The sequence below is a fragment of the Scyliorhinus torazame genome, chromosome 6 (assembly GCF_047496885.1).
Source record: "Scyliorhinus torazame isolate Kashiwa2021f chromosome 6, sScyTor2.1, whole genome shotgun sequence".
Lineage (NCBI taxonomy): Eukaryota > Metazoa > Chordata > Chondrichthyes > Carcharhiniformes > Scyliorhinidae > Scyliorhinus > Scyliorhinus torazame.
The window spans coordinates 290,988,155-291,006,117 of NC_092712.1; the positions used below are offsets into that span (position 1 = coordinate 290,988,155).

The following is a 17,963-nucleotide window of genomic DNA, read 5'->3' on the forward strand; positions in this document are numbered from 1 at the left end:
AGGCGCATTCGCCTCCGCGATACCTGGCGGTTCGGCAGCGGATTTGTCTGCCTGCGGAGAGAATCGCGGGATCGAAGGTTCCGGCACCGCGTTGAAATACCAATCCAGCATACCAAAAATACCAAAAAGCTAGCAGCCTAAAGACAAAGTATATTCCGTGATTCAATCATTCAATCATCCACCCCCCCCCCCCCCCCCGCCCCCCGCCCCGAGCCCATCATCTGTGGGGCGTCCATGCCCTACTTGGACCTCGTCCCACCACATCTGTAACCCCTTCCAATGAACAATGTGGTATCTCTTTGACCACTTTGTCTGTGAGCTTTTCATGTAACCTTGTCGGGATCCAGCTTCCCTCCTTTTGGGCTTCATCCACCTCCTTGCCCCTCTCCCTGCCAGTGTGAGCCCTCAACCCAACCCGAGTCCTCACCTTGCACTCCATCCATGCCCACCCCCTCCCCAGTACTCACCTTGCACTTCATCCACTGTCGAACTTCGGACCTTTGTCTGCACCGGTAAAAAAAAACACTTCACTATTCTAATCCCATTTTCCAGCACTTGACCCATAACCTTGTATATCTTGACATCATAGGTGCATATGGATGTGGCAGGACTGCAGAGCTTAGATCTGATCTGTTGGTTGTGGGATCGCTTAGCTCTGCCTATCACTTGCTGCTTATGTTGTTTGGCATGCAAGTAGTCTTGTGTTGCTTCGCCAGGTTGACACATCTTCATTGAATCAGGGTTGATCCCCTGGCTTGGTGGTAATGATAGAGTGGGCGATATGCCGAGCCATGAGGTTGCAGATTGTGGTTGAATACAATTCTGCTGCTGCTGAGGGCCCACAGCCCCTCATGGATGCCCAGTCTTCAGTTGCTAGATCTGTTCTTAATCTAATCCATTTAGCACAGTGGTAGTGTCACACAACACAATGGATAGTATCCTCAATGAGAAGATGGGACTTTGTCTCACAAGGACTGTGCTGTGGTCACTCCTACCATTACTCTCATGGACAGATGCATTTGCAGCAGGCAGGTTGGTGAGGATGTGGTCTGGTACATTTTTTTCTCTTGTTGGTTTCCTCATCACCTGTCAAAGACACAGTCTAGAAGCTATATCCTTTAGGACCTGGCCAGCTGGGTAATGGACATTGAAGCCCCCCACCCAGAGTACATTCTGTACCCTTACCACATCTCAGTGCTTCCTCCAAGTGGTGTTCAGCATGGAGGAGTACTGATTCATCAGCTGAGGGTGAATGGTGCGTGGTAATCAGCAGGAGGTTTCCTTGTCCATGTTGGACCTGAAGCCATGAGACTTCATGGGGTCCAGGAGTTGGTGTTGAGGATTCCCAAGGCAACTCCCTCCTGACTGTGTACCTCTGCTGCCATTTCTGTTGGGTCTGTCCTGCCGTTGGGAAGGTGATATTGGTGTCTGGGACATTATCTATAAAGTATGTTTCTCTCAGTATGACTATGTCAGAGTGTTGTTTGGCTAGTCTGTGAGACAGCTCTCCCAATTTTGCCATGAGTCCCCAGATGTTAGTAAGGAGGACTTTGCAGGATCGACAGGGCTGGGCTTGCCCCTGTCCTTTCCAGTGCTGGCTGGTCCGACCGGTTACTGTCCTTTTTATTGACTTCATAGCGGTTTTGATTCAACTGAGTGGCTCGCTAGGCCATTTCAGAGGGTTTAGGAGTCAACCATATTGCTGTGGATTTGGAGTCACATGTAGGCCAGACCAGGTAAGAATGACAGATTTCCTTCCCTAAAGGACATTAGTGAACCTGTTTTTTTTAAGGCAATCGATGGTCATTATTAGACTTTTAATTCCAGATATTTATTGGATTCAATTTCCACCATCTGTGGTTGCGGGATTCTAACCTCGTCCCCAGTGTATTATCCTGGGTCACTGGATCACCAGTCCAGTGACAATACCACTACGCCACCATCCACCCCCTTGCAAAACCGTACTGACTGTTCTTGATTAATCCCACCCTCTGTCTCTCAGAATTGCTTCCAACAGCTTCCCCAGCACTGGGGTTAGAGTGAATGGCCTGTAGTTTCCTGGTTTATCCCTTCCTCCCTTCTTGAATAATGGTACCTCCAGTCATCTGGCACCTCTCCTGTGGTCAGAGAGGAATTGAAAATTATTGCCAGTGCCCCTACTATTTCCTCCCCTGCCTCACTCAACAGCCCTGGGATACATTTCAACTGGCCCTGGAGATCTATCAACTTTTAAACCTGTCAGACCACTTGGAATCTCCTCTCTGTCTATGTTAATTGCTTTCATTTTATCACAGTCATTCTCCCTGATTTCTATACCCACATCATCTCTCTCACTAATGAACCAACACAACTCCAGTTGCAGTACTGATCCCAGACGGTATGCAGGAGGGTCCTTGGGTCCAGCAGCATGGTGCTGTCCATGAAGACCAGCTGGGCAGGAAGATGGAGGGCACAAACCCAAGAACCTCATAGTCACCCTCAGTGCTGACCCTATGTAATCACCTCCTCCCAACCAGAACCCAGCTCCCACTTTGGAAGGGCACTCTCCCAGCGGTGATATTGACACGAGCCCAGCAAGTATACAGGAAGTGCTGCATGCATGCCAGCCGCTAGATCCCTTTAAACCAAGGGCCACTCTGACATGCAAGGAAGAGAATGAATTCTGCAGACCCAAGTATGCCTTTTGGAATTATTGGGGCAGCGCAGAACGATAGCAGAACGTTGTTGCACTCACCCCAAATTCTGGAGAACTGAGGATCACTTGTGCACACCACTCTTTAGCAATCGAGTTTTAGACTGAAGTAATTTCTTGCTGGTCTGATGCATGATCGGGAGGCCTGACAGGATGTCTGTCAGTGGGCAGCTATTTTAATGAACATTCCTGAGATGCAAATGACTGCCACCAGTCCGGGAAAACTGACCCGCCACTGGGAGAAATGCAACCTGATTTTACGCTGGCAGCTTTCCAACATTTTGGCTCCTTTCTGATTCTCCATTTCCCCCCCTCCCCCACTACCAAAAGAGCCGTGGATGGGATGGGAGAATCCTGCCCTGTTGTAATGTAGGAAATGCAATAACCAGTTTGTGCATAACAAACTCCCACAAGCCGCAATGCGGTAATGTTCAAATAATCTGTCTTTATGATGTTGGTTGAGGAATAAATATTGATCAGGGCACCAGGGAAGGTCCCCTGCTCTTCCTGGAAATAGTGCAATTGCGTCTTTTCCAACCACCTGATCAGGCAACTGGGTCCTCGGTTTAGTGTCTCATCCAAACGGTCTCCAACCATGCATCACTCGCTCAAAACTACACTGTGTCAGCCTTGATTTTTATGCTCAAGTTCTGGAGTGGGACTTGCACATCTGCACATACACACACAAATATATGCATTCTGATAGTGCACCTAAGGCAGAAAGATGGTACCCGTGAATGCAGGGGTCTTTCAACAAGCTAATTCAATGCAATCTTGTAATACGAAGGAGTATTAGATTGTATTAATGAGATTGATGGCATTGGTTCCTGCAGAACCTGTTCCTTATCTACTTAAGGGGCAGTTAATCCTGATTGTGCAATTCTGTATTAACAGGGCCTTCTCCTTACACACATGCGCTTGGGGCTCTGCTGCTAGAAACCTGGATCAGTATTAACCCATTAATGACCAATGGCTTAATTCCTTGCAGTAATGCCATTTATGTTTTGTTTTTGCTGCAGAGGATGTGCTGAGTAAAGATACTGGAGAATGTGCAATATGCCTTGAAGAACTGCAGCAGGGAGATACCATCGCACGCTTGCCTTGTCTATGCATCTATCACAAAGGGTAAGTGGGCTGAGGAGCTGAAATTAGGGCTGCAGCGTGTGCCTTGGGGTGTCAAGTGTTCTTGTATCCCAGGAGGGGACTTCTGATAAAGATCCTGCCAATGCTTTCTCAATACTATAATTCCACAATCAACCACGGTGCAGTAATGATAACCTCTGAATATAACCAGTGCATTTTGAGATGGAACATTTTGAGCATGTCATTTCAAGACACCACTGTGTAAATGGTTAAATTTGCAATTACCAAATCCGCAAATACCAATTGCTCCCAAAACACTGTGCCCAAGGTTGTTCAAACTGGCAGTTCTCTTAAAGAGTTGTTTCCCATTGTCTTTGTTCTCCCATTCCCAGAACGGTCGATGACAAATTTCACAGGCATATCACATTGGGCTGGGGCAGCCAACATGACCTCCTGCCTCCAAGCTCTCAGTCAAACAGCCCCTTTACCCATTTCCAATAGTCTTTTTAAAGTAATAAATGAAAGTGTTCGGATGAAAGAAATAATTACTTTTAAAAGCAATTTTGTTTTAAATTCACTGGGATTTTCTTTTTTATCCATTTTTTACGGGATGTGGGTTCCGCTGGCTAGGCCAACGTATGCTGCCCAACCCTAATTACCTTGAGAAGATAGTGGTGAGCTGCTCACAAGTATGTCTAGGAGATTGATATTCAAATCCTGGAGGCTCCACTGAAATCTGGGAGGGTTGGAAACCTTATCTTAGGCCACCTTTTACTCAGTTGCTAGTGGTTTAGGAACAAGTCCCTTTTGCCCACTTTTGGCCCACGATTAATCCATGGCATCAGCAGAGACTTTACAATAAAAGTCCGGGTAGGCCAGGAATTTAGTACTTTTGGCTCGTTCCATTAGGTTCTTTCATTGATTTCCAAAATTGAGTATCTCAACCAGGAGTTGAAACATTGTGGAAAATTGGAAAAAGAATTGTATGGTTTTGTCTTCTATTAAAGCATTAAGGAAAGTATCCTCCTCCTCGAGACCCCTGAGATCTATCCCCCCACCAAATTGTGTCCTTCCCCCACCCACCCCCATACCGCTCAACCAGTGTTAGCCAGAATATCCTTTAGGTCTCAATGTCTCGTGTCCCTTGTAGGTTGCATTGGCACAGATGCAACAGGCACGTCAAATGCCGTTGAAAACCTTACAGAGGGAAAAACAATATGGATCTGGGATGGTGTTTTTGCGTGCAGTGAATGGAACGATGGAATAACGTGGAGCAGCAACTTGAGTTCACACAGCACCTTAACACAGAAAAACATCTCAAAACGCTTCACAGCCACCAAACTAAGAAGTGGGAGGTGTAGGATCTTTAGGCTGGACCTCTGGACGGTGGCAATTAATTGGAGTTTAGTGCTCCTAGTGATGCTTGCCTCCTTTCACACGATGGACAAGATTGTGATCCTTTCTCCATTTGGTCCTTTAGGTTTCATTGTACAATCTAAGGAATGAGGGACTACTCTCAAAAATATTCTAGACTCCTCTCTCCATCAGAGGGAACAATATGAGTTAATGCACCACAGTGTAACATAGTGTCATAGATGTTTACAGCATGGAAACAGGTCCATCGGCCCAGCTGGTCCATGCCGCCCAGTTTCTATCACTAAGCTAGTCCCACTTGCCTGCATTTGGCCCATATCCCTCTGTACCCACCCTGCCCATGTAACTGTCTAACTGCTTTTTAAAGGACAAAATTGTACCCGCCTCTACCACTGCGTCTGGCAGCCCGTTCCAGATGCTCACCACCCTCTGTGTGAAGAAATTTCCCCTCTGGTCTCTTTTGTATCTCTCCCCTCTCACCTTAAACCTATGCCCTCTAGTTCTAGACTCCTCTACCTTTGGGAAAAGATGTTGAATATCTACCTTATCGATGCTCCTCATTATTTTATAGACCTCTATATGATCACCCCTAAGCTTCTTATGCTCCAGGGAAAAAAGTCCTAGCCTATCCAGCCTCTACTTATAACTCAGACCATCAAATCCTGGTAGTATCCTCTTAAATCTCTTCTGCACTCTTTCTAGTTTGACAATATCCTTCCTATAATAGGGTGACCAGAACCGAACACAGTATTCCATGTGTGGTCTTATCAATGTCTTGTACAACTTCAACAAGACCTCCCAACTTCTGTATTCAATATTCTGACCAATAAAACCTAGAATGCTGAATGCCTTCTTCACCACCCTGTCCACCTGCGACTCCACCTTCAAGGAGCTATGAACCTGTATTCCTAGATCTCTTTGTTCTGTAGCTGTCCCCAACTCCCTACCATTAATTGAATAGGTCCTGCCCTGATTTGATCTACCAAAGTGCATCACCTCACATTTATCTAAATTAAACTCCATCTGGTCCAATTGGTGAAGATCCTGTTGCAATCTTATATAACCTTCTTCACTATCCACTGTGCCACCAATCTTGGTGTCATCTGCAAACTTACTAACCATGCCTCCTACATTCTCAAATCGTTTATATATACATATATCACAAATAACAGTGGACCCAGCTCCGATTCCTGAGGCACACCACTGGTCACAGGTCTCCAGTTTGAAAAACAACCCTTCACAACCACCCTTTGTATTCGGTCGCCAAGCCAATTTTGTATCCAAATGGCTATCTCACCCTGTATTCCGTGAGATTTAACCTTTTGCAACAACCTACCATATGGTACCTTGTCAAAGGCCTTGCTAACGTCCATGTAGACAACGTCGACCGCACTGCCCTCATCTACCTTCTTGGTTACCCCTTCAAAAAACTCAATCAAATTTGTGAGACGTGACTTTCCCCTTACAAAACCATGCTGACTTTCCCTAATAAGCCCTTGCCTGCCTAATGCGTTAGCTTTAGAGTGTAAAAATATAAGAAATGTGAGAAGGAATGGATTGCATGCTTCTTTGAGTCTCCTCCAGAATTCAATATAGGTGTATTTTTTTAACCTAGTGTTATGACCACAGCAGGTGTTAATTTCTGAGCAAACCAAATCCAGAGAGAATCATGGTTTATGAGTCATACCCTTTTTCAAATTCTGAAAACAAGGAAACTTACTAATCTCAGCAATAATAAGTCCAGTAACACTTACAGGATGTTAAAAATGAATATTAACTGGTTTATTAACAAGAAGAAAAGAAACCTTAAACACATAAGATTACAATTACACAGTTAAAGATAGTCTTGCAAAGCATTTCCCCCAAAGTACTCCTGACTTGGTCAGACCCACAAGTAAACACTATATAGACAATACTCCCTTATAGATGTTTAACTATAAAAATCCATTAATATTACCCCAAGACATAGTTACTGTCGCTTTAATAAGGTATATGACATGACCCCTCAAATTCACTTCCACTCTGCTGTGGAAATCTAAGAAACCTCCAGACATATTGCTTTGTCCAACTTTAATGACCATGGAAGCCAGTGGTGGAAAGGAAATTATTTATTTTACTTCTTACAATAAACTGGCATTAACTATCTGCAGTCATATGTGACAGCCAACATACCGGTCACTGCTTGGGCTGGCTTTTATGCTAGGATTAACGAGCCTCAACTGGGTGGGTCTCTGTCCCCTACCTGGGAAGCCCGTACTCCATGAGCCCCATGGGGAGATTAATAATAATTTCCCCGTGGGGGTTATGACAGCAGCCAAAGACTTTTCTGGTTCGGCTGGATGGCTGATTCAAAATTACATCGTCTCCCAACCCAGAGTTGTTCCCAGGTAGCCTTCCTCACAAAGCCAACGCCAATCCTCCCAAAGCCTTTCCTGACATATCCTCTTTCCCTTTCAGTTGCAATTCCATTGTCCTCCGCACTCCTTTGAACTCAACTTTTCCAAGACTTTAAACTCTTTTATGTTTCCCTATGGCCCTCACTTTTGGCTCAACTAAAATGTAATAATCTTCCATTGTTTACTCATGAAAACTTTGCAAGCTCTAAAAGCCTTTAACTCCCTTTTGAAATTTAACAGCTGAAAACAACAGGTCCTTATGTATCTCCTTATACACATTTCCAAGTTGCGCCTATTTACTTATAAACCACTTGATCAGGAAAATCTCATTACAAATGCATACAGCTAGAAACTTTACTACTTTTCCCTCAATTCCTCCAGACAAAGAGTCTCCATTAATCTTTTCCCAACTTAACCAAAGCAACTGTTCCATCCCCCGACCGCACTTTGGGGAAATCAGACCATAAGACGGTGCTCCTTCTCCCGGCATACAAGCAGAAACTCGAGCAGGAGAATTCAGCTAAGAAGGTTGTGAAGTGCTGGTCCAAGAAAACCGAAGAGCTCTTACGTGACTGCTTAGAGACAGTGGACTGGTCCATATTTAAGAACTCAGCAACCAACTTAAATGAGTATGCCACCACCGTCACAGACTTCATCAGCAAATGTGTGGACGACTGCATGCTAAAGAAAGCAGTACGTACGTTCCCCAAACGGAAACCATGGCTCAATCGCGAGATTGACTCCCTACTGAAGGACAGATCTGAGGTGTTCAAGTAAGACGACCCTGACCTATACAAGAAATCCAGGTACGACCTCCGCAAAGCCATCCGAGATGCCAAGAGAGAATATCAAACCAAGCTAGAGTCACTGACAGACTCTCGCCGATTGTGGCAAGGACTAAACAACATAACGGGCTACAAAGCGAAGCCGAGCAGCATCTCCGGCAGCACCCCACCCCTCCCCGATGAACTCATATGCATTCTATGCTCAGTTTGAGCAGGTAACCAACAATCCGCTGTCGAGTGACCCAGCAGCCCATAACTCACCCATACCCACCATCACATCTTCCAAAGTCAGATCGGCCTACCTGAAAGTGAAGCCTCGGAAGACGACAGGCCCGGACGGGATCCCTGGTCGTGCACTCAGAGCCTGCACGGACCAGCTGGCAGAGGGATCTTGATCAATTAGGCCAGTGGGCCGACGAATGGCAGATGGAGTTTAATTTAGATAAATGTGAGGTGATGCATTTTGGCAGATCGAATCAGGCCAGGACCTACTCAGTTAATGGTATGGCGTTGGGGAGAGTTATAGAACAAAGAGATCTAGGAGTACAGGTTCATAGCTCCTTGAAGGTGGAGTCGCAGGTGGACAGGGTGGTGAAGAAGGCATTCGGCATGCTTGGTTTCATTGGTCAGAACATTGAATACAGGAGTTGGGACGTCTTGTTGAAGTTGTACATGACATTGATATACTGTGTGCCGTTCTGGTCACCCTATTATAGAAAGGATATTATTAAACTGGAAAGAGTGCAGAAAAGATTTACTAGGATGTTGCCGGGACTTGATGGTTTGAGTTATAAGGAGAGGCTGGATAGACTGGGGCTTTTTTCCCTGGAGCGTAGGAGGCTTAGGGGTGATCTTATAGAGGTCTATAAAATAATGAGGGGCATAGATAAGGTAGATAGTCAACATCTTTTCCCAAAGGTAGGGGAGTCTAAAACTAGAGGGCATAGGTTTAAGGTGAGAGGGGAGAGATTCAGAAGGGCCCAGAGGGACAATTTCTTCACTCAGAGGGTAGTGAGTGTCTGGAATGGGCTGCCAGAGGTAGTAGTAGAGGCAGGTACAATTGTGTCTTTTAAAAAACGTTTAGATAGTTACATGGGTAAGATGGGTATAGAGGGTTATGGGCCAAGTGCGGGCAACTGGGACTAGCTTAATGGTAAAAACTGGGCGGCATGGACTGGTTGGGCCGAAGGGCCTGTTTCCATGCTGTAAACTTCTATGATTCTATGAATTGAACACACACACTAATCCCCACTCCAATTCTCACACCTAGGAAAGCTCACATGGTGAGTTAATGTTCTCAGCTTGCATTTTGGTAGTCCTGGAGAATATTTTCAACACTGGCAGGAGCCTTAAGAGCAGGTTATCACACCTTGCTATCAACAAATATCAGGTTATCATGGGAGACTCGGAGGGAAATCTGGGCCTGCAAACAATAGTGAATGAGGAAAGTAAATGAGGAAGATAGCAGGCATGCTAGGGGGGGAAAAGCACGAATACAGACGGTGATAAGAAAACGACTGGCTCTCTGGAAATTTGAACGGCACCACGCTTCTGTCTCCTGCCTCACAAATATGACTGAATGATGATTCGATTGTGCAATGCTCCAATTGTATATAGAATCTGGATGGCTGCATTTCATGCAGTTGGCTTTACTGACCTTTAAGAAGGTGCTTTTTTGCAAGTATTCAATCTTGTATGGATAGACGTGGCATAACAGTAATTTGTGTCTGCTTTTCCCTCCAGATGTATAGACTCTTGGTTTGAAGTGAATAGGTCATGCCCTGAGCACCCATCAGATTAACAGATGAATGGAACCAACTGTTTGCTGTTGCTATAAGGTAATTCCTTTGTAAGCCTCATCTCGACAAAACCCTCAAGCTCCTCACTATTGGATTGTTATCAACATTGGCTTTTGTCTGCTTGGCCGACGCTACACTGGGACACAAGTCACTTCCACTTACTGAAGTTTCTGGAAGGCTTTTTAATGACAGTCCCAGAATGATGTTTTGATCTGTAACATATACAGGATCACAGACCTACTATATCCAACATGCGAATAGGCTCCTTGTGATGTCTCCAACATTTAGTTCTCATTTGCATTCATTGGACTCAGCGAATTTACTCTACCTATCAAAATGCTTCAGAATGGAAATGAGCTTGCATATATTGAAACTGGCAGATGAGTCATGTAACTCCATTCAGAGAGGGTACGCAGACAAGGACTGTTTTGATTATAAAATGATTTTCTGAGTCTTAATTGTTTTAACTGTTACCAATTATCAGGGAAGAGATGATTTGCCTGCATTATTTGTTAGAGTAATCTGCTCCCGTTTAAAGCTCCTGCCCTTCCATTAACATTTACTGACGGCATTTGACTTCATTTCAGCCAATGAATCTTGCTTATTTATGCACAACAGTTGGTGGACAAATAACCTATTCCCTGCACTTTGTTCACTTATTAGGGATGCTCGTTGAAATGATTCACTTTCCATTCTATATCTTGAATATTTTCAAATGTAATTGTAAATATCCTGAAATATTTCCATTGCTGTGAAACCTGCTTGTGTTCGAGTTGTGGCTGTGAAGGAATCCACACCCGTTCACAAGTCTATCCTCTGCATTTTTTCAGACAGAATGAAGTGTTCCCCTTAAATGCACTGTACAGTTGCAGGCTATGGCACTGAAGTGTGACTGCCACAATAGGTGTTAGTGTGACATGAAATATGATGTGATTAACTTTATAAAAGCTTAGAACACCAAAGGAGGCAATTCATCCCATCATAGTTGTGCCAACTCTTTGAAAGAGCTGTTCAAATTAGTTCCACTCCTCAGCACCATTCCCAAAGCCTTGCACTGTGCCACCGTGCCACCACAACCCCCAATCCAAGATTGTATTTAGTTGCCCATCCTTACTCTCTGTACTTAAAAAAAAAAAATTAGGGTACCCAATTCATTTTTTCCAATTAAAGGACAATTTAGCTTGGCAAATCCATGTGAGGCAGCAATGCTAACCACTGTGCCATCGTGCTCCCTCTTTTCTACTACTTTTGAGCAGAAATATTTCACCTGTTCTTCCTTTTCTACTCCAAGCTTCTTCATTGTTTTACTTGGTGCTCTTGGGACTTGAACCATCATCGTGGGCCAGGCCCCTAGAATTCTCACGGTCAATTGCTGTGGTGAACTCAACCCAGGTTTTGTGGCAATAAAATGTATTTTGTGCAGAAATTCTGGCAAGGGTCAATCTCAGTGTAACATTTTGCCCTCTTCTCTCGGCCGACACCAGCCCCACCCTGGCCAGGTACAAGTATTCTATCTGTGATCCCTGGTGGTTGAGGAAAGAGCAGAGTTGTTAGTGGAACGAGAGGAGGTGAGACAATTCATACAGCAAAGTTGTCCGGTCCATTCTTTTGTGCTGACTGCTACGAGGCAGCTTGTCCACTCCTGTGTATTCGATCCTCCAGGGAATAGTATTGGGTGTTGAGGGGAGCCAGTGGATGATATGTGGTCTAATTAGCAGTGGGGCGAAGGGGTGCGGTGATGCCAGAGATTGAAAAGGATCATTTGTTTTGATTATAAATAGTCAACTATGAATGTGGGAGTAAGAAAGGCCTTTGATCTAGTCTTATGGAGGCGCATTTATCATGTCACCTTCTAACAGGTCAAGCTGATGTTAAATCTGATGAGCTGACAGCTGCACATCAGGAATTTAAACTGGCAGCAGCAATAAAGGACTGTACTTTTACACCCATAGAATGCGTGGGTTGAAATTGCTTCGGAGTTTAAATTTAAAAAAATTTCAAACCTGCCTCCAACCGGCCCACTTTTAGGTTAAACACAGGCAAAGGGCGATCAACCAATCCACGACCAGGGGGCAGGTTGACAATTTAAATATCATAATGAGGCTGGCAGCCTGTGGCGTAACCTGTTTAACTGTGGACTCCTGGCTTCCCAGGATTTTGGGCAAAGGACAACTTCAGTTAGAAGCTAAGTGCCTTTACAGTAATCCCAATGTTTCCCCTCAATCTCCCCAAGTTTCTTCAATACAAAGACCCCTGGGCATCTTGCCTCATTTTGCTCTAGAGTCCTGCTCACTTGACTGGGGGCCAGGACCTGACAAGGCCTAAAAGTGCACACTATTGTTGTGTTATGCTTCTTCATGTAGCATAAGCTGCTTCCTTGATGTATACTCTGACAAAGGAAGGTTCAAATTTGGAGATACGTTTAACACATTTATTGAACAGTTAAAAATTCTCCTACTTGAGTTCGACTCTCCTGCTGATCTTGCTATAGTAACTCAATCTAACTAACCAGTCTGCTCTAATCCACGTGTGGGTGTGATGCTTCCGATCTGCCCCTGTCTCTCTGAGTGTCGCCTGTGGAAAAGAGAAAGAGCATGTGTGCCCTGTCCTTTTATATGGGTTGCCCCCTTGTGGTAGTGTCACCTCTGGGTATCTTGATGACCGTTGGTCGTGTCCTATCTTACTGACCTATTGGTTGAATGTCTGTCATGATGTCTCTGGTGCTCCCTCTAGTGTTTATTTAGTCTTAGTGTATTTGCATTAACCCCTTGTGTATTTACAGTGATACATATCACCACAACTATGAGTTAAAACTCCACAGCATGGTCTGAAACAACACTTCCTGGGTAAACCTGCTCCTGTTAATATCCAGGCTACCCTTGAATTGAAGTCCTATCAATCCTCAGATGGCTCTGGGCAAGTTTTGTTGCTGGGGCTGGACTTGACGCATCTAAATGAGGAAATCTCTTGCGGCAGTAAATCCCCCATTGAATTGCCAATTACATGTTTTTCAAGCATTTTGGAAACAAACGCAACATTTACTTTTGAACACTGGCAACTCCTGAATAAGAATGGTACTTTATCAAACAATAGTGCACATTCAAATAAGTTGTGCTGCCTCTTATCTCACTCCAAAGGTGACTGGATACGTGAAAGAATATTTTAGTTCCACAGTGGCATTTCCCCTCCTGCTGCAATCTGGTTCACTGGGCAGTGCTGGAACTGCTTTCCACTTTTAGTTTAGCAACTTCATGAGCATACAAGCCAATTGGCCTTGCTATTCCACTAAAATAAGAGCTGAGTGAACCGCGTACAGAGTGGACCAACATATTTTTTGCTTTTGTCTTGAGAATAAATTTGACTCCCGTTGTCAGAAGCGGGAACTGGAAATCCCATGGGAATCCCAAAACAAGATTTACGCTGGTGGAATTTCTCATTCCCATTGTTCCCATCAATGGCATCACCGTCCTCTATTAGATTGTCCTGTCCTCTGTCAGATTGTCCTGTCGTCTGTTAGATTGTCCAGTCCCTCTGTTAGATTGTCCAGTCCCTCTGTTAGATTGTCCTGTCCTCTGTCAGATTGTCCAGTCCCTCTGTTAGATTGTCCAGTCCCTCTGTTAGATTGTCCAGTCCCTCTGTTAGATTGTCCTGTCCTCTGTCAGATTGTCCTGTCCTCTGTTAGATTGTCCTGTCCTCTGTTAGATTGTCCAGTCCCTCTGTTAGATTGTCCTGTCCTCTGTTAGATTGTCCTGTCCTCTGTTAGATTGTCCAGTCCCTCTGTTAGATTGTCCAGTCCCTCTGTTAGATTGTCCTGTCCTCTGTCAGATTGTCCTGTCCTCTGTTAGATTGTCCTGTCCTCTGTTAGATTGTCCAGTCCCTCTGTTAGATTGTCCTGTCCTCTGTTAGATTGTCCTGTCGTCTGTTAGATTGTCCAGTCCCTCTGTTAGATTGTCCAGTCCCTCTGTTAGATTGTCCTGTCCTCTGTCAGATTGTCCTGTCCTCTGTTAGATTGTCCTGTCCTCTGTTAGATTGTCCAGTCCCTCTGTTAGATTGTCCAGTCCCTCTGTTAGATTGTCCAGTCCCTCTGTTAGATTGTCCAGTCCCTCTGTTAGATTGTCCTGTCCTCTGTCAGATTGTCCTGTCCTCTGTTAGATTGTCCTGTCCTCTGTCAGATTGTCCAGTCCCTCTGTTAGATTGTCCTGTCCTCTGTTAGATTGTCCTGTCGTCTGTTAGATTGTCCAGTCCCTCTGTTAGATTGTCCTGTCCTCTGTCAGATTGTCCTGTCGTCTGTTAGATTGTCCAGTCCCTCTGTTAGATTGTCCAGTCCCTCTGTTAGATTGTCCTGTCCTCTGTCAGATTGTCCAGTCCCTCTGTTAGATTGTCCAGTCCCTCTGTTAGATTGTCCAGTCCCTCTGTTAGATTGTCCTGTCCTCTGTCAGATTGTCCTGTCCTCTGTTAGATTGTCCTGTCCTCTGTTAGATTGTCCAGTCCCTCTGTTAGATTGTCCTGTCCTCTGTTAGATTGTCCTGTCCTCTGTTAGATTGTCCAGTCCCTCTGTTAGATTGTCCAGTCCCTCTGTTAGATTGTCCAGTCCCTCTGTTAGATTGTCCAGTCCCTCTGTTAGATTGTCCAGTCCCTCTGTTAGATTGTCCAGTCCCTCTGTTAGATTGTCCAGTCCCTCTGTTAGATTGTCCAGTCCCTCTGTTAGATTGTCCTGTCCTCTGTTAGATTGTCCAGTCCCTCTGTTAGATTGTCCAGTCCCTCTGTTAGATTGTCCTGTCCTCTGTTAGATTGTCCAGTCCCTCTGTTAGATTGTCCAGTCCCTCTGTCAGATTGTCCTGTCCTCTGTTAGATTGTCCAGTCCCTCTGTTAGATTGTCCAGTCCCTCTGTTAGATTGTCCTGTCCTCTGTTAGATTGTCCAGTCCCTCTGTTAGATTGTCCAGTCCCTCTGTTAGATTGTCCAGTCCCTCTGTCAGATTGTCCAGTCCCTCTGTCAGATTGTCCAGTCCCTCTGTTAGATTGTCCAGTCCCTCTGTTAGATTGTCCAGTCCCTCTGTCAGATTGTCCTGTCCTCTGTTAGATTGTCCAGTCCCTCTGTTAGATTGTCCAGTCCCTCTGTCAGATTGTCCTGTCCTCTGTTAGATTGTCCAGTCCCTCTGTTAGATTGTCCAGTCCCTCTGTTAGATTGTCCAGTCCCTCTGTTAGATTGTCCAGTCCCTCTGTTAGATTGTCCAGTCCCTCTGTTAGATTGTCCTGTCCTCTGTTAGATTGTCCAGTCCCTCTGTTAGATTGTCCAGTCCCTCTGTTAGATTGTCCTGTCCTCTGTTAGATTGTCCAGTCCCTCTGTTAGATTGTCCAGTCCCTCTGTCAGATTGTCCTGTCCTCTGTTAGATTGTCCAGTCCCTCTGTTAGATTGTCCAGTCCCTCTGTTAGATTGTCCAGTCCCTCTATTAGATTGTCCTGTCCTCTATTAGATTGTCCAGTCCCTCTGTCAGATTGTCCAGTCCCTCTGTCAGATTGTCCAGTCCCTCTGTTAGATTGTCCAGTCCCTCTGTCAGATTGTCCAGTCCCTCTGTCAGATTGTCCAGTCCCTCTGTTAGATTGTCCAGTCCCTCTGTTAGATTGTCCAGTCCCTCTGTTAGATTGTCCAGTCCCTCTATTAGATTGTCCTGTCCTCTATTAGATTGTCCAGTCCCTCTGTTAGATTGTCCAGTCCCTCTGTTAGATTGTCCAGTCCCTCTGTTAGATTGTCCAGTCCCTCTGTTAGATTGTCCTCTCCTCTGTTAGATTGTCCAGTCCCTCTGTTAGATTGTCCAGTCCCTCTGTTAGATTGTCCAGTCCCTCTGTTAGATTGTCCTGTCCTCTGTTAGATTGTCCAGTCCCTCTGTTAGATTGTCCAGTCCCTCTGTCAGATTGTCCTGTCCTCTGTTAGATTGTCCAGTCCCTCTGTTAGATTGTCCAGTCCCTCTGTTAGATTGTCCAGTCCCTCTGTCAGATTGTCCTGTCCTCTGTTAGATTGTCCAGTCCCTCTGTTAGATTGTCCAGTCCCTCTGTTAGATTGTCCAGTCCCTCTGTTAGATTGTCCAGTCCCTCTGTTAGATTGTCCAGTCCCTCTGTTAGATTGTCCTGTCCTCTGTTAGATTGTCCAGTCCCTCTGTCAGATTGTCCAGTCCCTCTGTCAGATTGTCCAGTCCCTCTATTAGATTGTCCTGTCCTCTGTTAGATTGTCCAGTCCCTCTGTCAGATTGTCCTGTCCTCTGTTAGATTGTCCAGTCCCTCTGTCAGATTGTCCAGTCCCTCTGTTAGATTGTCCTGTCCTCTGTTAGATTGTCCAGTCCCTCTGTCAGATTGTCCTGTCCTCTGTTAGATTGTCCAGTCCCTCTGTTAGATTGTCCTGTCCTCTGTTAGATTGTCCAGTCCCTCTGTTAGATTGTCCTGTCCTCTGTTAGATTGTCCAGTCCCTCTGTCAGATTGTCCTGTCCTCTGTTAGATTGTCCAGTCCCTCTGTTAGATTGTCCTGTCCTCTGTTAGATTGTCCAGTCCCTCTGTTAGATTGTCCTGTCCTCTGTTAGATTGTCCAGTCCCTCTGTCAGATTGTCCTGTCCTCTGTTAGATTGTCCAGTCCCTCTGTTAGATTGTCCTGTCCTCTGTTAGATTGTCCAGTCCCTCTGTTAGATTGTCCTGTCCTCTGTCAGATTGTCCAGTCCCTCTGTTAGATTGTCCAGTCCCTCTGTTAGATTGTCCAGTCCCTCTGTTAGATTGTCCAGTCCCTCTGTTAGATTGTCCAGTCCCTCTGTTAGATTGTCCTGTCCTCTGTTAGATTGTCCTGTCCTCTGTTAGATTGTCCAGTCCCTCTGTCAGATTGTCCAGTCCCTCTGTTAGATTGTCCAGTCCCTCTGTTAGATTGTCCAGTCCCTCTGTTAGATTGTCCAGTCCCTCTGTTAGATTGTCCAGTCCCTCTGTTAGATTGTCCAGTCCCTCTGTTAGATTGTCCTGTCCTCTGTTAGATTGTCCAGTCCCTCTGTTAGATTGTCCAGTCCCTCTGTCAGATTGTCCTGTCCTCTGTTAGATTGTCCAGTCCCTCTGTTAGATTGTCCTGTCCTCTGTTAGATTGTCCAGTCCCTCTGTTAGATTGTCCAGTCCCTCTGTCAGATTGTCCTGTCCTCTGTTAGATTGTCCAGTCCCTCTGTTAGATTGTCCAGTCCCTCTGTTAGATTGTCCTGTCCTCTGTTAGATTGTCCAGTCCCTCTGTCAGATTGTCCTGTCCTCTGTTAGATTGTCCAGTCCCTCTGTTAGATTGTCCTGTCCTCTGTTAGATTGTCCAGTCCCTCTGTTAGATTGTCCTGTCCTCTGTCAGATTGTCCAGTCCCTCTGTTAGATTGTCCAGTCCCTCTGTTAGATTGTCCAGTCCCTCTGTTAGATTGTCCAGTCCCTCTGTTAGATTGTCCAGTCCCTCTGTTAGATTGTCCAGTCCCTCTGTTAGATTGTCCAGTCCCTCTGTTAGATTGTCCAGTCCCTCTGTTAGATTGTCCTGTCCTCTGTTAGATTGTCCTGTCCTCTGTTAGATTGTCCAGTCCCTCTGTCAGATTGTCCAGTCCCTCTGTTAGATTGTCCAGTCCCTCTGTTAGATTGTCCAGTCCCTCTGTTAGATTGTCCAGTCCCTCTGTTAGATTGTCCAGTCCCTCTGTTAGATTGTCCTGTCCTCTGTTAGATTGTCCAGTCCCTCTGTTAGATTGTCCCGTCCTCTGTTAGATTGTCCAGTCCCTCTGTTAGATTGTCCTGTCCTCTGTTAGATTGTCCAGTCCCTCTGTTAGATTGTCCAGTCCCTCTGTT

General features: G+C 45.3%; 1 protein-coding gene across 1 annotated transcript in view; it reads left to right on the forward strand.

Moving 5' to 3' along the window:
* Positions 1 to 17,963, forward strand: part of LOC140425495 (E3 ubiquitin-protein ligase znrf2-like) — a 268,417-nt gene that overhangs the window by 233,158 nt on the left and 17,296 nt on the right. The window contains exons 3-4 of the mRNA XM_072509822.1: positions 3,712 to 3,817; positions 10,074 to 10,168. Coding sequence (XP_072365923.1) covers positions 3,712 to 3,817; positions 10,074 to 10,131 — 164 coding nt within the window. The 3' untranslated portion in view covers positions 10,132 to 10,168. The remainder of the gene's footprint in view (positions 1 to 3,711; positions 3,818 to 10,073; positions 10,169 to 17,963) is intronic.